Raw genomic sequence first — 15,871 nt, forward strand, 5'->3', positions numbered from 1 at the left:
TTTATGTTAAGATTTGTGTCTCATTTATCATTAATCATCTTCTTTGATATTGCTCTAGTATAGAATTCCAAATTCCATCGTGTATTTGATAACTTTTTGTCTCAAATTCTACCTGTACAAAAAATTTGAGTTTACTTTCACACTATCAAAGACACTATACACCTAACATGACTTTGCGAATAATTATAAAATATTGCAAATACCAATTTTTTAAATCTTCATGGGGAATATGAGATTAGCTACAACATAAACTAATTTACTACTAAATTTTGAAATTGACTTTTTATATTTGTCTTAAGATATGTGCATACCATGTACTCGAAGGCAACTGATGTGCCTCCAATTCTGTCGAATTTAGGATATGAATTAATTGATGGTAAGATAGTTAAAAGTATAAACTTACCTGTAAAAATTTTGGGTTGGCTTTCGCTATCAATGACAACATACACTCAACATGATTTTGCATTCAATTATAAAATGATCTATTTCCTTGAATCACTATTTTTAAAATTTTTATTAGTTATGAAAATCTGATATAAACACAATGATCTAATAAAAATTGCCATGTTTATTTAAGATGATTTTTAATTTTTTTGTGTATAAAGTAAGGGTAAGTATGGGATTAGCTTCAATTTAGGCTGCACGTAATAATTGCTCTTTCCTGAAGAGAAATATTTAGGTGCTGCTTTGGCTAAAAATGCAGGCAGGTGGTTGTCTAATAAAAATTTTCATGTGCTAATTTAATTTTTGTTGGGTAAAGGAAAGTGAAGCATGAGATTAGGAACAACTTAAACTAATATTAATAAAGTTCACAGTTATTTATTATTATTATTTTTAATATTTATGTTAAGAGTTGTAGTTCATTTGTCATTCCTCCACTCGTATGATATGACAAGGTTTTTTAGTTGCACTTACACACTATCAATGACAATATATATTCAACATGATTTTGCATTCAATTACAAAAAATATGAATCAAAATTTTTTAAATTTTTATTATTTATCAAATCTCTAACAAAAGAATAAAATATTGCCATTTGACAATTTTTAGAATAACTTATTTGATTTTTGTTGGGTAAAAGAAGGGAAAACATGGGATTATCTGCAACGTAGGTTGCACCTAATACTACTATTTTATAAAGAAAAATACTTAGGTGTTGCCTTAGCTACACCTATCTTTGTGCATCCTAGATGGCTGTCTAATAAAAATTGTCATGGGACAATTTTTTAAGAACGGTGTCCTAAGACACTTTAAGAAGTTGAGAACATGAAACATATTCCCTATGTATCAGTAGTTGGTAGTCTGATATATGCTACGTTGTGTATACAACCTAATATATGCTATGCAGTAGGAATCGTCAGAGGTTTCAGTCAAATCCTGGATATGATCATTGAACTGCCGTTAAAACTATCCTCAAGTATCTTAGGAGAACGAAGAACTATATGCTTGTGTATGACAATAAAAATCTGATCCTTACAAGATACACTGATTATGGAGCTATAGTTTGGAGAAGTATAAATCAAAGCGGTATTGCTAACTCCACCATGGAAGCGGAGTAGGTGGTTGCATGCAAAGTGGCAAAGGAAGTAGTATTGCTTAGAAAGTTCTTAACTGATTTGAAAGTAGTTCCAAATATGCATATGTCTATCACTCTCTATTGTGATAATAGTGGAGCAGTTGCTAATTCTAAAGAACCTAGAAGCCATAAGTGCGAAAAATACATGTAAATACCATATCATCAGGGAGATCATACATCGAGGAGATGCGATCATCATGCAGATAGCCTTAAAAGACAACATTGCTGACCAGTTTACTAAGACCCTCATGGCTGAAGTGTTTGAGGACCTAGTAAGTCTAGGACTACAGGTTGTATAAATCTAGGGCATGTAGAAGAAGTTGTGGGTATGTGATGCCCTAGTTTATTGTATTTATGTTTTTCTCTCATATTCATCATTGTATATATGTAACCCCATTGGATTTTTAGTCCAAGTGGGAGTTTGTTGGGTTGTATATCCTAAAACTTGTGGTTTGCAAAAATTAAACATATTCTATTTGACAATAAAGTTGTTATTGAGATTATTTAGTAAAAATGATATTGAATATGTGAATTGCACATTTTTAACCCTAAATTCAATAAATTAAATGAATCCCTGGCTATGATATGAATGCTTGAACTATACGTGGAGACATAAAAATGGATCAAGTTCGAGTATATAGTCAAAACGGTCTATAGTATAGGGATAAGGCTAGGTATCTTAACTTGGGGACACTATGGATGCGACCCACTTTGTATTTGGTATAAATGATGTGATTCTGAATCATTCATGTGGAGATATGGGAGTGAGGACGTCCTATGCAATGAGTTTGCATAAGACTGGACCACAAAATAGTCACTTTTACTTTATAACACCGTTTACTGATAAGACTGACTATTTTAATTCAATGACATAGGTAACTCGATCTTAATCCTGAGCTAACTATGAACTTCTTTTTATTCAGGATTATCCTTTAATTTGCATGGGTGAGAATGGCTCAACATCGTGGACTCAATAAGCCTTCCATTTTAGGGGTAAGACCAGTAGATAGTTGGGGACATATTCTTGCAAGATAGAATTTGCTCCTACCCGATTCTAGGATAGTAGATAGGTTTTTCTCTTAAGTGCTGACTTCGGGTCTTGAATAAGGGGCCCCACCCTCTCATTGGCTTGAGAGGGAATCAATTTGTTGGTTGAACCATAAACCAATTGTTCATTAGCCGACCAATGAGACTTAAGAAGCAAGATGTAGTTATAAGGATAAAACAGTAATTTTAACCTAGCTATAATTACGAATAACCTGTGAATGATCGACTTACTAATCATGGTTAAATCAAGTGGACAAAAATATATCTACAGTGAGGAGAGTGTAGCTACTGAACTTGATTGAAGTGTCTCGGTAGTTAACGAATGTTGGTTAGTTAGGTTAAAGAGTTTAGCAGGTTAATCTCGGATCGTCGGAGATCATGATTTGTAGATCTATTAGGCCCCCTACTGAGAGAATTTGAAACGTTCAAATTCGACTTAGGGAATTATAGTTAATCATATACGATGTAATTAACATAATTAAATAGTTTAATTGTTGAATTAAATGAAATTGGAGAGTTGTAAATATTTAAATTTGAAATAAATATTATACATGTGAATAGGGATTCATGCTCGGGATTGGTGTTTTAATTAATTTAATATTTATATCAAATTATTTTAATTAATTAATTTTTTGATTAATTATTTAACATTAATTTTATTTAAAATTGATTTTAAGAAATTTTATTTAAAATTAATCATTTGAATTAATTTTGTTTAAAATTAAAAATCTTTTTAATTTGATTTTTGGAAAATCAAAATTTAAATGAAATTTTTGGTTAGTGGGTTTATCCCACAATTTTCACTAATTAAACACCTATCTTACTTAAATTGCATGTAGTTTTGGTGTAATTTGGAGGTTAATCCTCTTTTCTTTTATAAATGGAAGAAACTTAATCTAAAAAAAGGTTCATGCAATCTGAAATTTGAAGGAGAATTGTTCTCCCAAATTTCTTCACTCAGAAGTTTTTCCAACTCTCTAAATTCCCTTCAACCTCTCCATAATTTGGATCCCACAATTCATTCTAAGGTTGGAGAATGATGAGAAAGACTCTAGCGGTGGTCCACTACGTGTTCGTCATCAGAATTAACCAAGGAGTTGCATCAATTTTGAGTTTCTACAAAGGTTATAATCTCAAACCCTATTTTCCTATTATGAACATGCACGCTTTAATCCTAAAATTAATGTAGTTAGAATACTTAATATCCTAATTGCTTCATTATGCATTGTAAACTCCTATAATTGGTATCAGAGCATGATTTAAGCACTCAATTTGCATTAATTTTAGCTTGATGAGTGTTAATTATGTGATGAATGTTGTGGTGGCTAAAGTGGATACATTACAATTTTGGTATCTAGATTTACCTTCAATTCTGTTGTAATTAACCGCTTGTTTATGGGCTTTAATGTGTGAAAAAATGTCTGTAAATTTGCTAGAGTCATTAGAGTTGAAATTAAGTTGTAATTGAAAATTTTTGGAGCACGGTGCAATAAGAAATACAATTGGAAGCTGCTTCTGTCAAGCGGCACCGCGACACTCCTTTAACAACGCCACGAAGTTGTTCTTTAGCGAGCTCAAAATCATGGCAGCATAGTGACGCTATTCTTCAGCATTTGCAGAAACATGTGCACACGAAGATTAGCAGTCCAACTTGACCGACTTGGCCCAGTTTAGCTCATTCCGATCCAATTTAGCTTGGTTTGGTGCCTTGGAGGTCCAATTCAAGGGTTTTTCAGCTAGTTTGAAGTGTTTAGAAGCAGTTTGGAGCAGTTTTGAATTATTATTGTAATAATTTAGCTATTTGCTTGCTTAGGATGCCAAAACCGGTCCACTTCAGGTGTGTTTAATTAATATGAATTATAAATGTATGTTTAATTAAATTAAATCTTGTTTGTGCATAAAGTATATCATGTAAATTTAAAATCCCACCATAAAAAAGTATGTTGCATGCATTGAGAGTATGTTATAAGTGTGATAATATATAATATGCATGTTGGTTTTCATAAATTTTAATATAAGTTACTATATTAAATTATGAAATGTATGAGGTATGTTATGGAGAATGACTATGTAATAAGTGTTATAAAATGAATTAGTTATTTAAAGTTAATCATTTGAATTAATTTTATTTAAAATTAAAATTCTTTTTAATTTGATTTTTGGAAAATCAAAATTTAAATGGAATTTTTGGTTAGTGGGTTTATCCCACAATTTTCACTAATTAAACACCTATCCCACTTAAATTGCATGTTGTTTTGGTGTCATTTGGAGGTTAATCTTCTTGTGCATGATTTCTTTTATAAATGGAAGAAATTTAATTTGAAAAAAGGTTCATACAATCAAAAATTTGAAGGAGAATTGTTCTCCCAAATTTCTTCACTCAAAAGCTCTTCCAACTCTCTAAATTTTCTTCAATCTCACTACAATTTGGATCCCACAATCCGTTCTAAGGTCGGAGAATAGTAGGGAAGACTCTAGTGGTGGTCCACAACGTGTTCTTGATCAGAATTAATCAAGGAGTTGCATCAATTTTGAGTTTCTACAAAGGTTGTATTCTCAAACCCTATTTTCCTATTTTGAATATGCATGCTTTATCCTAAAATTAATGTAGTTAGAGTGCTTAAGATCCGAATTGCTTTTGTATATGCGTTGTAGACTCTGCAGGGTCTATAGTAGTTGCCTATAGTTAATGAAATCATTGGAGCTTATAATCTTTAGATCCATAAGGTCCCCTTACTAACTCACCACGGATCGACAAGGATCAAATATGTTGAAAGAAATTTTGAAATGTTCAAATTTATGAGGAAAATATGTGGGATATAATTAATTATATGATTTATTATAAAGTTTTTTTTTAATGAGATTCAAATTATAACTTTACAATATGGAGAATTAATTTATTTGAATATGATTCAAATAATTAATTATTTAATTTGAATGATTCAAATTAAAGAAAATCTGTGGAAGATATTTAAATATGATTTAAATCTTTTAAATCTTTTAATATGAGATATTAAATGATATACAAATAGGACTCGAAACTCACTTCTATAGTCAACATCTTTATAGTCATTTTGTAGAGAATTTCCAAATGTTAGAGGAGTGTGTTGAATAAGAAATTTTGGACCAATCACAAATTGTCACATCATTCATGAAGAAATTCTAAATAATCAAATTTGGGACCAATCGAGAGTTGACATGTATCCCAAATTGAGGTTGAAGACAAATTACGATGACACCACGTGGTTTCATCATGACCGTTGAATCAAATAAGATTAATTTTACTCAATTTGATATTAATATTTGGGTTAAAGTCCAACTAAACCCAAAAATGAGTTGAATTGGACCAAAATATCAAATCAAGCTCAAATCCAACTAATTAAGCTAAAGGTCAGACCCATGTACCAACCAAGCCCAAGTCCAACTAATCAGGCTCATGGACCAACCAAGCCCAAGTCCACGAGACCCAACAAAGAACTCTATAAATAGAGGAGCTCTCCTTATTTGTGGAGGTCGGCAATTCTACACTCCAGAGAGCCCAAAGAGAATTCGACTAAAGTCCTTCCCAAAGGCCAATCATCCAAGAAGATAAACAAATCAAAATATTTTGAACGCATCAAAGGATTATTATATTAGAGATTGTACTTGCTATATTGAAACCAATACAAATACAAAGTTCAAATTCCACGAATTAGGTTTCTCCGGAAACCTCGTGCGAACAGAGTGTTCCTTCAAGGAGAAGATTATCGATTCAAGTCTAGTTTTTGTATTTTTAATTCATTTAAGATATCGAAAATCACGTTCACACGCTATTACCAAGTAGGACCTTAGTATTTTATTATTATTATTTAGTACAATTTGGAGTGAGAGATTTAAACCACGGACCTCTTGGTCTTTAGCACATATACATGTTGGTGGAGCTAAACTCTGGTTGGCATGAGCTTAGTAATTTGTTCTTTACTTCTTTCTTTCTTTATTTTTAGGTTCAAATACTTTGTAGTCGGTTTATTTTGGTTTCCATTCATCCAAGGTTTCAACCTTTATTCATTCTAGTTTATTTACTTTTTAAAAATATGGTCTGCTTTGATTCAGTATTCTTAAAAAGTGACCATTTTATTTTTATCTCTACTTTTAAAATTTAATTGGCACAAACTAATCGATATCCTTTCACGAAGTTCTCCAAGTACTATATATATATATATATATATATATATAAAAGTACAGATTGAAGTGTAAGAGAGTGACCTAAGAGGCAAAGATGTCAAAGGTATGAAGAGAGGAAGAAGGAGAGGGAGACATTATCGAGAAATTCAGAAAAATGAATTTAATTTTCAAATTTACAAAATTAGTTTAAGGGTTTAATTTTTATATTGATTATAGATTGGTTTAATTAATTTTTGCATCTAAAAGTTTAGGGGTATAATTTTAACCATTTTAGAAGTTTCGGGATTTAGTTTTACAATTGGAAGTTTAGGGGTGCAATTGTTATAACCACCATACTTCAATGGTAATTTTTATAATTTACCTTAGAAAGAATTGAGATGGAAATGAAAATGAAGAACAAAAATGGTCACTCTTTAAAAGTACGAGGACTCAAAACAGATAGTTATGAAAGTATAAATACCAAAATGAACAAATATTGAAACTAATAGAGACTAAGATTTACGTTAAAAAATATACAGATTAAAATAAATAAAAATGAAAAGTATAAGGACGAGATTAATATTTAAACTTTATTTTTATTGATAAGTGTTTTCTCTTTCTTTGGCACAAGTAAGTTCTTCTGGATTGATGGCTGCCTGGACATGGCTATGGAGGGCAACAAAATACAAATGGTACTGACACTCAATCCAGTCTTTTGGAGATTTATGCTTATAGTGAATTTGAGATGCCTTTAATATGTTCTTTTAAGTGAAACATTTGTATAAATACTTTTAGAAGAAGTGTCATTCAATGCTTATTGTGACTACCTCTGTGCTGTGCAGTGTGCTAAAAAGCACTTTTTACCATTCTAGAAATTATCATAAAACTCACTTTGATTCTGCAATTTGAAAAACTAGAACTTTAGCATCTCTTTCAATGGTTTGTTCTTCTTTTCTCCTTTCTCTTTGGTTGTGCAACTCTGTAAATCCTCAGAAACCATGCTTCCTTCCTCTTGATTACATAATCCTCAGCTACCATTCCAAACACTACCCCACAACTATATCCCAATCAACACTATTTTCCCACCGAAATCAAACATCAACGACGCTTCGGCTTCGTCATCGTCTCCTGAGGTTGAAGAAAATGGTTCCTTAGCTTCAGATTCCCCACATTTCTTCCCCAATGGCTTCCCACACAATCCTACCTTTCCCTCATATGAACTTCTTTCAATGTTGTTAAGCTAGTTTCCTTCTGGTATTAGACCTGAGAGGTTGTTTTGAGAGACACTAAAAGTTGCTAGGAAAGTGAGTTGAGCCAGTGTTTCAGGAATCTTCCCAAAAGCTTGCTGTTTGAAAGATCCAAAGATTCAAGCTGTGTTATGTTCCCTAATGACAGTGGGATTCGACCGCTGAGAATGTTGTGAAACAGATTGAGAGAATGTAGGCCCTTTAATTCCCCGATTAGATCCGGAATTTCGCCTTCGAATCTTTTGCTTGAGAGATCCATACTAGTGAAAGCCTCTTGAATCTTGGAGAAGCTTCTTTCATTTATTGATTATGGTGATTGAGTAATAATATTCAAGTGCCCAAGCATAATTTGCAAAAAAGAAGCATGTACTGTTTGCTTTCATATATGTTGATTTTGTAGTTGGGGTAATAATCTTCATGGCATTCCAATTACTGATGCTTTTGAGTGGTAGGTTACCTGAGAAGTTATTATAAGGAAGATCAATAATGTGCAATCTTGGGAAGTCATTGTCCGGTTTTGGCTCTTAGATAATCCCGTAGAATCGAATGGATGGCAACATGAGGAGCCTCAACTCTGGAAGAGCTCCCAAACAAGAGGGGAAAACATCAGTCAGTTGATTGTGACTGAGGTCTATATTTTCCATCATTTGACAGTTTTGCTAAAGACCTTGGAACTTGACCCTGAAATTGGTTTTGCCTGAAATCAATGTCTTGTAGATTGCTTTCGCCAATGAACGTGTCAGGAATGCTTCCATGGAGCATGTTATCACTCAGTTTCAGAACTTCCAAAGAACTGAAATTCCCCATACAACCAGGAAGCAAACCACCAAAGGAGTTGTCAGAAATGTCAAGGTGAATAAGAGAACTCAAGTTGCAAAGTGAAGATGGAACACTATACATCGTTTCATTTTTTATTTGGCTGATATGTAAGTTTGGTCTGCATACCAACCCAAGACAGGGTTGCATCAGTGAAATAATTGGAGCTGAGATGAAGAAAGTTTGACTGAGTAAGGTCTTTGAAGGAAGCAGGAATTTGTCCATTGAACTTGTTTGAATGAAGGACCAATATCTTGAGATGAGTGAGGTTTCCAAGTGAAGAAGGAACAGTTCCTGAAAAGTTGCATCCTGATATATCAAACACAGTCAAGGAATGCAGATTTCCAATTGAATGTGGTATTTTGCTGGTAATTCCCGAGATTTTGAGACATAATTCCTCAAGTGAATTGCTCGAGTTGAATTCAGACAGATAACCGACGAGCTCTGAATTGAATGGTATTTCGAGTATCTTTAGTTTCGGAAGCCAAAATATTTCGAAGGGAAAACGACCTTGCAGCCCACTATCAGTCAAGCGAAAGGATTCTAAAGAAGATAAATTTGCCAAGAAATCTGGGACTGTGGATGAAATATCAACCTTACTAAGACTAAGATGTTCAAGTTTGGTGAAGTTTGCCACAAAACTATAGAAATCAGGATTTCTAAGTTCCAACAACTCTTCTCCTGAAGAGACATCCATGTTTTAAGACAGATCTAAAACCAACAAGTTGGATAACTTAGAGATTTCAGCAGGAATTTGTCCTGAAAATGTAGAACCACAGAGGTTGAGAATCATCAACTAAGAAAATTTTTGGATATTAGTAGGAATCTCAGAGAAATTGGTTATTGAGTGCAAGGTTAAGCTTTTGAAGATGAACAAGTTGAAAGAGGCTGCTGTTGGAGTTAAGGGAACCATAGAGGCAATCACTGCTGAGGTCAAGGCCAACCACATGACCCGTTGTCTCATCACACTCCACGCCACGCCACAAACAACAATCATCGCTACGCCCACCATCGACTCACCAAGAACCTGTCTTTGCTAAAGCGTGAGAACAATTAGAAGACTTGTCAAACTGAAAACTTGCCTTAAACAGCAGAAGGGCATTCCTTTCTTCATCATGGCACAATGGATGAGTAGAGGAAAGGCAATGAGTTATAGCAAAAAAACAAAGCTGACACTAAAACCACATAGGAGGAAGAAAAAGATGGTGATATCTCCATGATCTAAGCTGAAGGGAATTCCAAACTTGGGGATGTGGAAGTAAAGCTAAGTTGCTTCTGTTTTATATGTAGAATCAAGATCTTCATTCAAAATGTCAACCCCGGTTGCTCATTGAACTTCGTTGTTACCGTTACATGACATGAGTTTTCAAGGCCATGTGTTTCAAAGGTATGGAAAAAAATGGAGATGCAAAACAACGAGCATTCCTACTCTGGAAAGTTTGATCAATCCTGTACTAGCCACATATAATTCATAATAAACATAAAAATGCTCTTTGTTTTTTCCTTACAACAACTATCTAAATTTGGATACAATTTGATGAAGGTGAAATTTCTGAAGTAAAAAGTGATACAACTTTAGAGGTAGATCTTTCATCAACCATATTCTTCACCTCGGTCAAAGTTTGATGTACATGTAGAGGTACGCCTCCTAAGATGTCATTGAATCATAAATCCTATTTTAAATATACATGTAGTACAGATGTATTATGGTACTATTTCTACAAGTGTAATAAACCAAAGTTCCCTATGCTATTTTATGTGTTACATCAAGAATACTATATCTTTATGCGAGTAAACAGGGAAAAAAAAGGTTGGATAAAGCAGCAGTCTGTTCTTCAATTATCTTGCCAATTCCGTCTCTCCTTCACCTTGAGTCGTCCCACTTTTTGAGTGTTGAAATTTTGAAGGTCTTTGCAAACCAATCTTGCTTCCTTGTAAGTATGTAGTTCCCCCCAATCATTCCAACCAACATTCCACATCCATATCCAATCAACACTGTCCTCCATCCAATGTGGAAATCAGATCCTTCATCTTCTCCCTCATCAGAGCCTGACGAAGGTGGCTTGGAATCTCCACATCTCTTTGACAATGGATCTCCACATAATCCCACGTTCCCAACATATGAACTGTTGTCGACATTGTTAAATTGGTTCCCTTGAGGTATTGGACCGGAGAGGTTGTTGTAAGAGACGTCAAATATTGCAAGGAAATTAAGCCGTGAGAGTTGTTGCGGTATCTGTCCTGAGAGTTGGTTGTGTGAAAGGTCCAAAGATTCAAGTCGAACCATATTCCCCATCAATGGTGGGATGGGGCCAGTAAGCATGTTGTGGGAAAGGTTGAGAGATTGAAGACCTTTTAGATTCTCGACAAGATTTGGTATTTCGCCTTCAAATCTATTGCTCGAGAGATCGATACTCGTAAAAACATCTTGGATCCTTGAGTAGTCTCTCTGATAACCTTTGATGGTTATTGTGGTGGAGTAGAAGAATTCAAGAGCCCAAACATAGTCGAATGCGAAAGTAACAAATGTGTTTCGATATGTAGATGCAGTCGTGTTGAAAATCTCCATTCCTTTTGAATTAGTTATGTACTTCAAAGGGAGATTACCCGAAAAGTTATTGTAGGAGAAATCGACAATTCGCAACATGGGGAACTCCATATTGGTCTCAGGTTCTTCGATTTGTCCATGGAAGTGATTCGATCGAAGTATTAGAAGTCTTAACATTGGAAGAGTTCCAATCCAAAAGGGAAAAACATCAGTAAACTGATTGTCACTCAAGTCAATGATCTCCAAAATCTTGCAATTGGCTAAGGATCTTGGTACTTGACCTTCCAACTGATTCTGACTGAAATCAAGGAACCTTAGTTTGCTCCCATTTCTGAAGCTATCAGGAATAGTTCCATTAAGCAAGTTCTCTCTGAAATTCATAATATCCAAAGAACTGAAATTTCCAATACATGGTGGAAGCATACCACTCATTAGATTACTTGACAAATCAAGGGCTACAAGTGAGCTTAGTTTACATATGGCTGGTAGAATTGGAAACGATTCTCTTAACCTGTTATTAGAGAGATCTAAGACATAAAGATTAACCCAGGGAAAAGCATTTCGAGGTTCTTCTACGCCGGTTAGGGCATTGTGACTCAAGTTCAAAACCTTCAAACTTTCTCTGCTCATGCTCCACATCCATGTGGGTATTTGGCCTTGAATATTGTTCTGTCCAAGTTCTAACACCTCTAACTCATTCTGATTTTCAAGAAATGTTGGAATCTGAGTTAAATTGCAGGACCCAAGTCCTAAAAGATTGAACTTTGGAAGAGTTACATTTCGACTACTGACTTGATCGTCAAGAACCGTTAAATCATTGGCAGTTAAGTGAAGTTCAGTAAGGTTCTCAAGTTTCAAAAACATGCTTAATTCCACAATTCCATTCAAGTGATTATACTGAAGATAAAGGTGCTTCAGTTTGGTAAGTTGAGAAAAAGACTTTGGAATTGAACCATTCAATTTGTTTCCATACAAATGAAGATCAGTTAACTGTGCAAAATTTCCTATCCAAGATGGAATCTCACCAGTTAATCGATTTTCACCCAAAAGTAGCTGAACAATGTTGGTCAAATTTCCAAGAGAAGGCATAAGGGTACCACTTAAACCAATCCCAGAAAGACCCAAGAAAACAAGCTTGTTCTGCTTACCAACCCAAGACAAAGTTGCATAACTAAACTCATTATAGCTAAGAAATAAACGATTCAGCTCGGTTAGGCGTTCAAATGACGAAGGGATTCGACCAGTAAAGTTGTTTGAATGAAGTTCCAACTCCTGTAGTCCAGTAATATTACCAAGTGAAGCAGGAACTATCCCAGAAAAACTACAGTCTCCTAACTTTAAAGAAGTCAAGGACTTAAGATTTTCAATGGAAGAAGGTATTTCACCATGAAATGCACTTTGTTCAAGCCATATCCTCTGAATAGAACTGTTAAAGTTAAACTCAGGGAAAGTACCAGAGAGATTTGGATTGTATGGAAGAACAAGTTGTTGCAAATTTGGTAAGTGAAAGATTTTCTGAGGAAAAATTCCAGTCAACCCACAACTTCCTAAGCTCAGAGACATCAGAGAAGACATATTTGCAAGAAAATCTGGAACAGCAGAAGATAAATTAACACTACTAAGACGAAGAGTCTCTAACTTAGATAACCTCGAAATTGCTAAAGGAATTTGTCCAGAAAACCCAGAATTACCAAGATCCAAATGCCTCAAATCAGAAAGTTGTCCAATACCTGAAGGGATTTGGGAGAAACTGAAGTTGTTGTCAGAAAGAACAAGTGTTTGAAGATGAACAAGTCTAAAGAGGCTGCTGTTAGAGTCAATGGAACCATAGAGACATCCGCCGGCAAGGTTGATCCCGACGACATTTCCGGTCTGGTTGCTGCATTCGACGCCGACCCATGAACAGCAATCATCTGTTTCACCGTCAACTCCCCAAGAAGCAACCATTGGAAGAGAATCTGAGCAAGATGAATCAGCAATGAAGGTGTTCTTGAACTGTAACAGGGCAGACCTTTCTGAAGTTTGGCATGAAGCTGCTGGTGAGCAATGAGTTGAAGAGAAGATGATGGATAGCAAGAAAATCAGAGAGCAAAATGATGGGTTCATTTTCATGGTGGTGTAATGGTAATTGATATCTTCCATCTTGTTGTTGGTATATAAGGGAAAGTTCTGAAGTTTTTGGATTTGTAAAGGCAAGTTGATTTTTAAAGAGCTGAGTATTCACTTGACGTGGAAAATTATAGCTAATATGGTTTGAAAGTCTTGGTAACTAAAGTACTTTTATTCAAAATTTTCAGCTTTGTACAAACTAGGTGGGGGAAAATACTATCATATTGGTCAATTTCATGTTTTTGACTAATATGAATTATTTAACTTTGAATACTACATTCTTCCTTGTATTTTTCACTTCGATTCATTTTTATCGACATACTTTTAAAATATTCATTTTGGTCTCTGCATCTTTAACTTTAGTTCATTTTGGTCGTTATACTTTTAAAATGTTAATTTTGCTCTTCATTTTGTTTCTTAAACTTTCAACCATTGACCATTTTGTTTATTTAAAAATGATGTGAGAACTAAAATGAACCAAAGTTAAAAATACAATGACCAAAATGGGTTGGTCAAGTGGTAAATAGAGGGGGATAACCTTGATAAAAAACTAAGAAGTCATGGTTCAATCCATGGTGATCACCTACCTGATTTAATATCCTACAAGTTTCTTTGACACCCAAATATTGTAGGATCAGAGAGATTGTCTCGTGAAATTAGTTAAGGTATGCGAGACACTCACATATATATAAAAAAAATATATAGAGATCAAAATGAACTAAAGTTATAAACTAAAATGAACATCTTGGAAGTATATAGATCCAAATGAACTAAAACAAAAAGTATAATAATCATAGTATTATTTAAACTAATCATTTAAGATTATGGTGTTTTCTTAATTTATATATATATTATATACAAAGTTTCTTCATTTCTTTACGCATCTACAAAGGTATTCTGAGTGATGTAAGAAGGTGACATATGGTATCAACCAAAGACAGAGTCTTTAATTTTAATATGAGAGTTCACATGGTTATTATAATTTTGACAGAAATTTACTTGATGGTAGGTTGTACATGGGATTGGAGGATTTTTTGGACCAACCCGAAAATTCAAGTCGGTCGGATTGTCAACTCGAATGATTGGAATAAGGTCTCCAACCAAACCCTTAAAATTTGGGTTGGACTGGATTGGGTTATCGGGTTTTTTATTTTTTTTTATTTTTTTATTACATTTTTTATTAATTTAAAATACTTAAATTTGTGTACAACACATACTAATAATTAAAATTTCATAAAACTCAAATGTTAAATATCAAAATCTAAGATATCTATCACAAACTTCATACAAAAATCATAAAAATATATATGAGTTATAATATATATATATATTTTTAATAATATTAGAAACTCGGGTTGAGTTGGGTCAACCCAAATTTTTAAAAATGTAACCGAACCCAACCCAACCCAAAAAACATAAAAATTCAACTTAATCCAACCCAAAATTAAAATTAACCCAATCCAACCCTTACATTTTGGGTTGGATAGTACGGATTGTTCGGGTTGTCGGGTCATTTGAACACTGCTACTTGATGGACTAAATTTAAGGTTTATTAAAAATAATATACTAAAATTAGACAAATGAATATAAAAGGAGTAGGATTGGTGAATCTTAAAGTAGGGAAAAAATGTTATGTTAATTAATTATTAACCAAAAATAAGATTTTGCAAAATTTGGAGAGACACGATAAATCTAAATAAAGTTAGTGGATAAATACATCAATTATCATACTAAAGATGGATGGTTCAATCTCAACTCTCCCGATTCCTAAACTAAAAAAAATTAGGATGACCTTGAAAACTAAGGCTAATTTTTTAATGAATGAATATTTCATTAAATATTCAGAGGAAAGAATTTGAATTAGGATTTTCTTCAAAAATATTTATGTAGTACAAATTTTCTCTGTTCACACTATACATCTTTATCCACATTATTGTAATATATCGAGGTCAACTCTTTACGTATTATTAATATATATATGCCCCACCTAAAAATGATAAATAAAGGAGAAAATAGAAACCATTAGCTTTGATAAAAAATTAAAATATAGATGTCGATATCGATATTGATATTTCAATTTTATAGATGTATAGATGGATATATCGATAAAATATCGATACCCACAGATATTTCTGTATGTCATGAAATTTGTAGAATTTATTTAGATGAATAATAAAGTTGTTTTTACTCAAATTGAGTTATGCATATGTTATTAGTATTCCTATTCATATTGGACTAAATAGATGACATGAACACGAAAATTTATAAAAGATGTAGGAGATATCTATGGATATTTAATATCGATATTGAATTCTTCGATTTATAGATATATCGACGAATATATAGACATGTTGACGATTATTTTCATCATTAGTTTTGATGAT

General features: G+C 33.5%; 1 protein-coding gene and 1 pseudogene across 1 annotated transcript; both read right to left on the reverse strand.

Moving 5' to 3' along the window:
* Nucleotides 1-7,291: 7,291 nt before the first annotated feature.
* On the reverse strand, nt 7,292-9,669 carry LOC150036274 (uncharacterized; annotated as a pseudogene).
* Nucleotides 9,670-10,418: 749 nt separating this feature from the next.
* LOC120077914 (receptor-like protein 6) lies at nt 10,419-13,662 on the reverse strand. The gene has a single exon (XM_039032015.2). It carries the CDS (start codon nt 13,518-13,520, stop codon nt 10,695-10,697), a length of 2,826 nt encoding a protein of 941 aa, XP_038887943.1. The 5' UTR covers nt 13,521-13,662; the 3' UTR covers nt 10,419-10,694.
* Nucleotides 13,663-15,871: the final 2,209 nt, after the last annotated feature.

This window comes from Benincasa hispida, chromosome 5, assembly GCF_027475165.1.
Source record: "Benincasa hispida cultivar pf3 chromosome 5, pf3_genome.v1.1, whole genome shotgun sequence".
Taxonomy (NCBI): domain Eukaryota; kingdom Viridiplantae; phylum Streptophyta; class Magnoliopsida; order Cucurbitales; family Cucurbitaceae; genus Benincasa; species Benincasa hispida.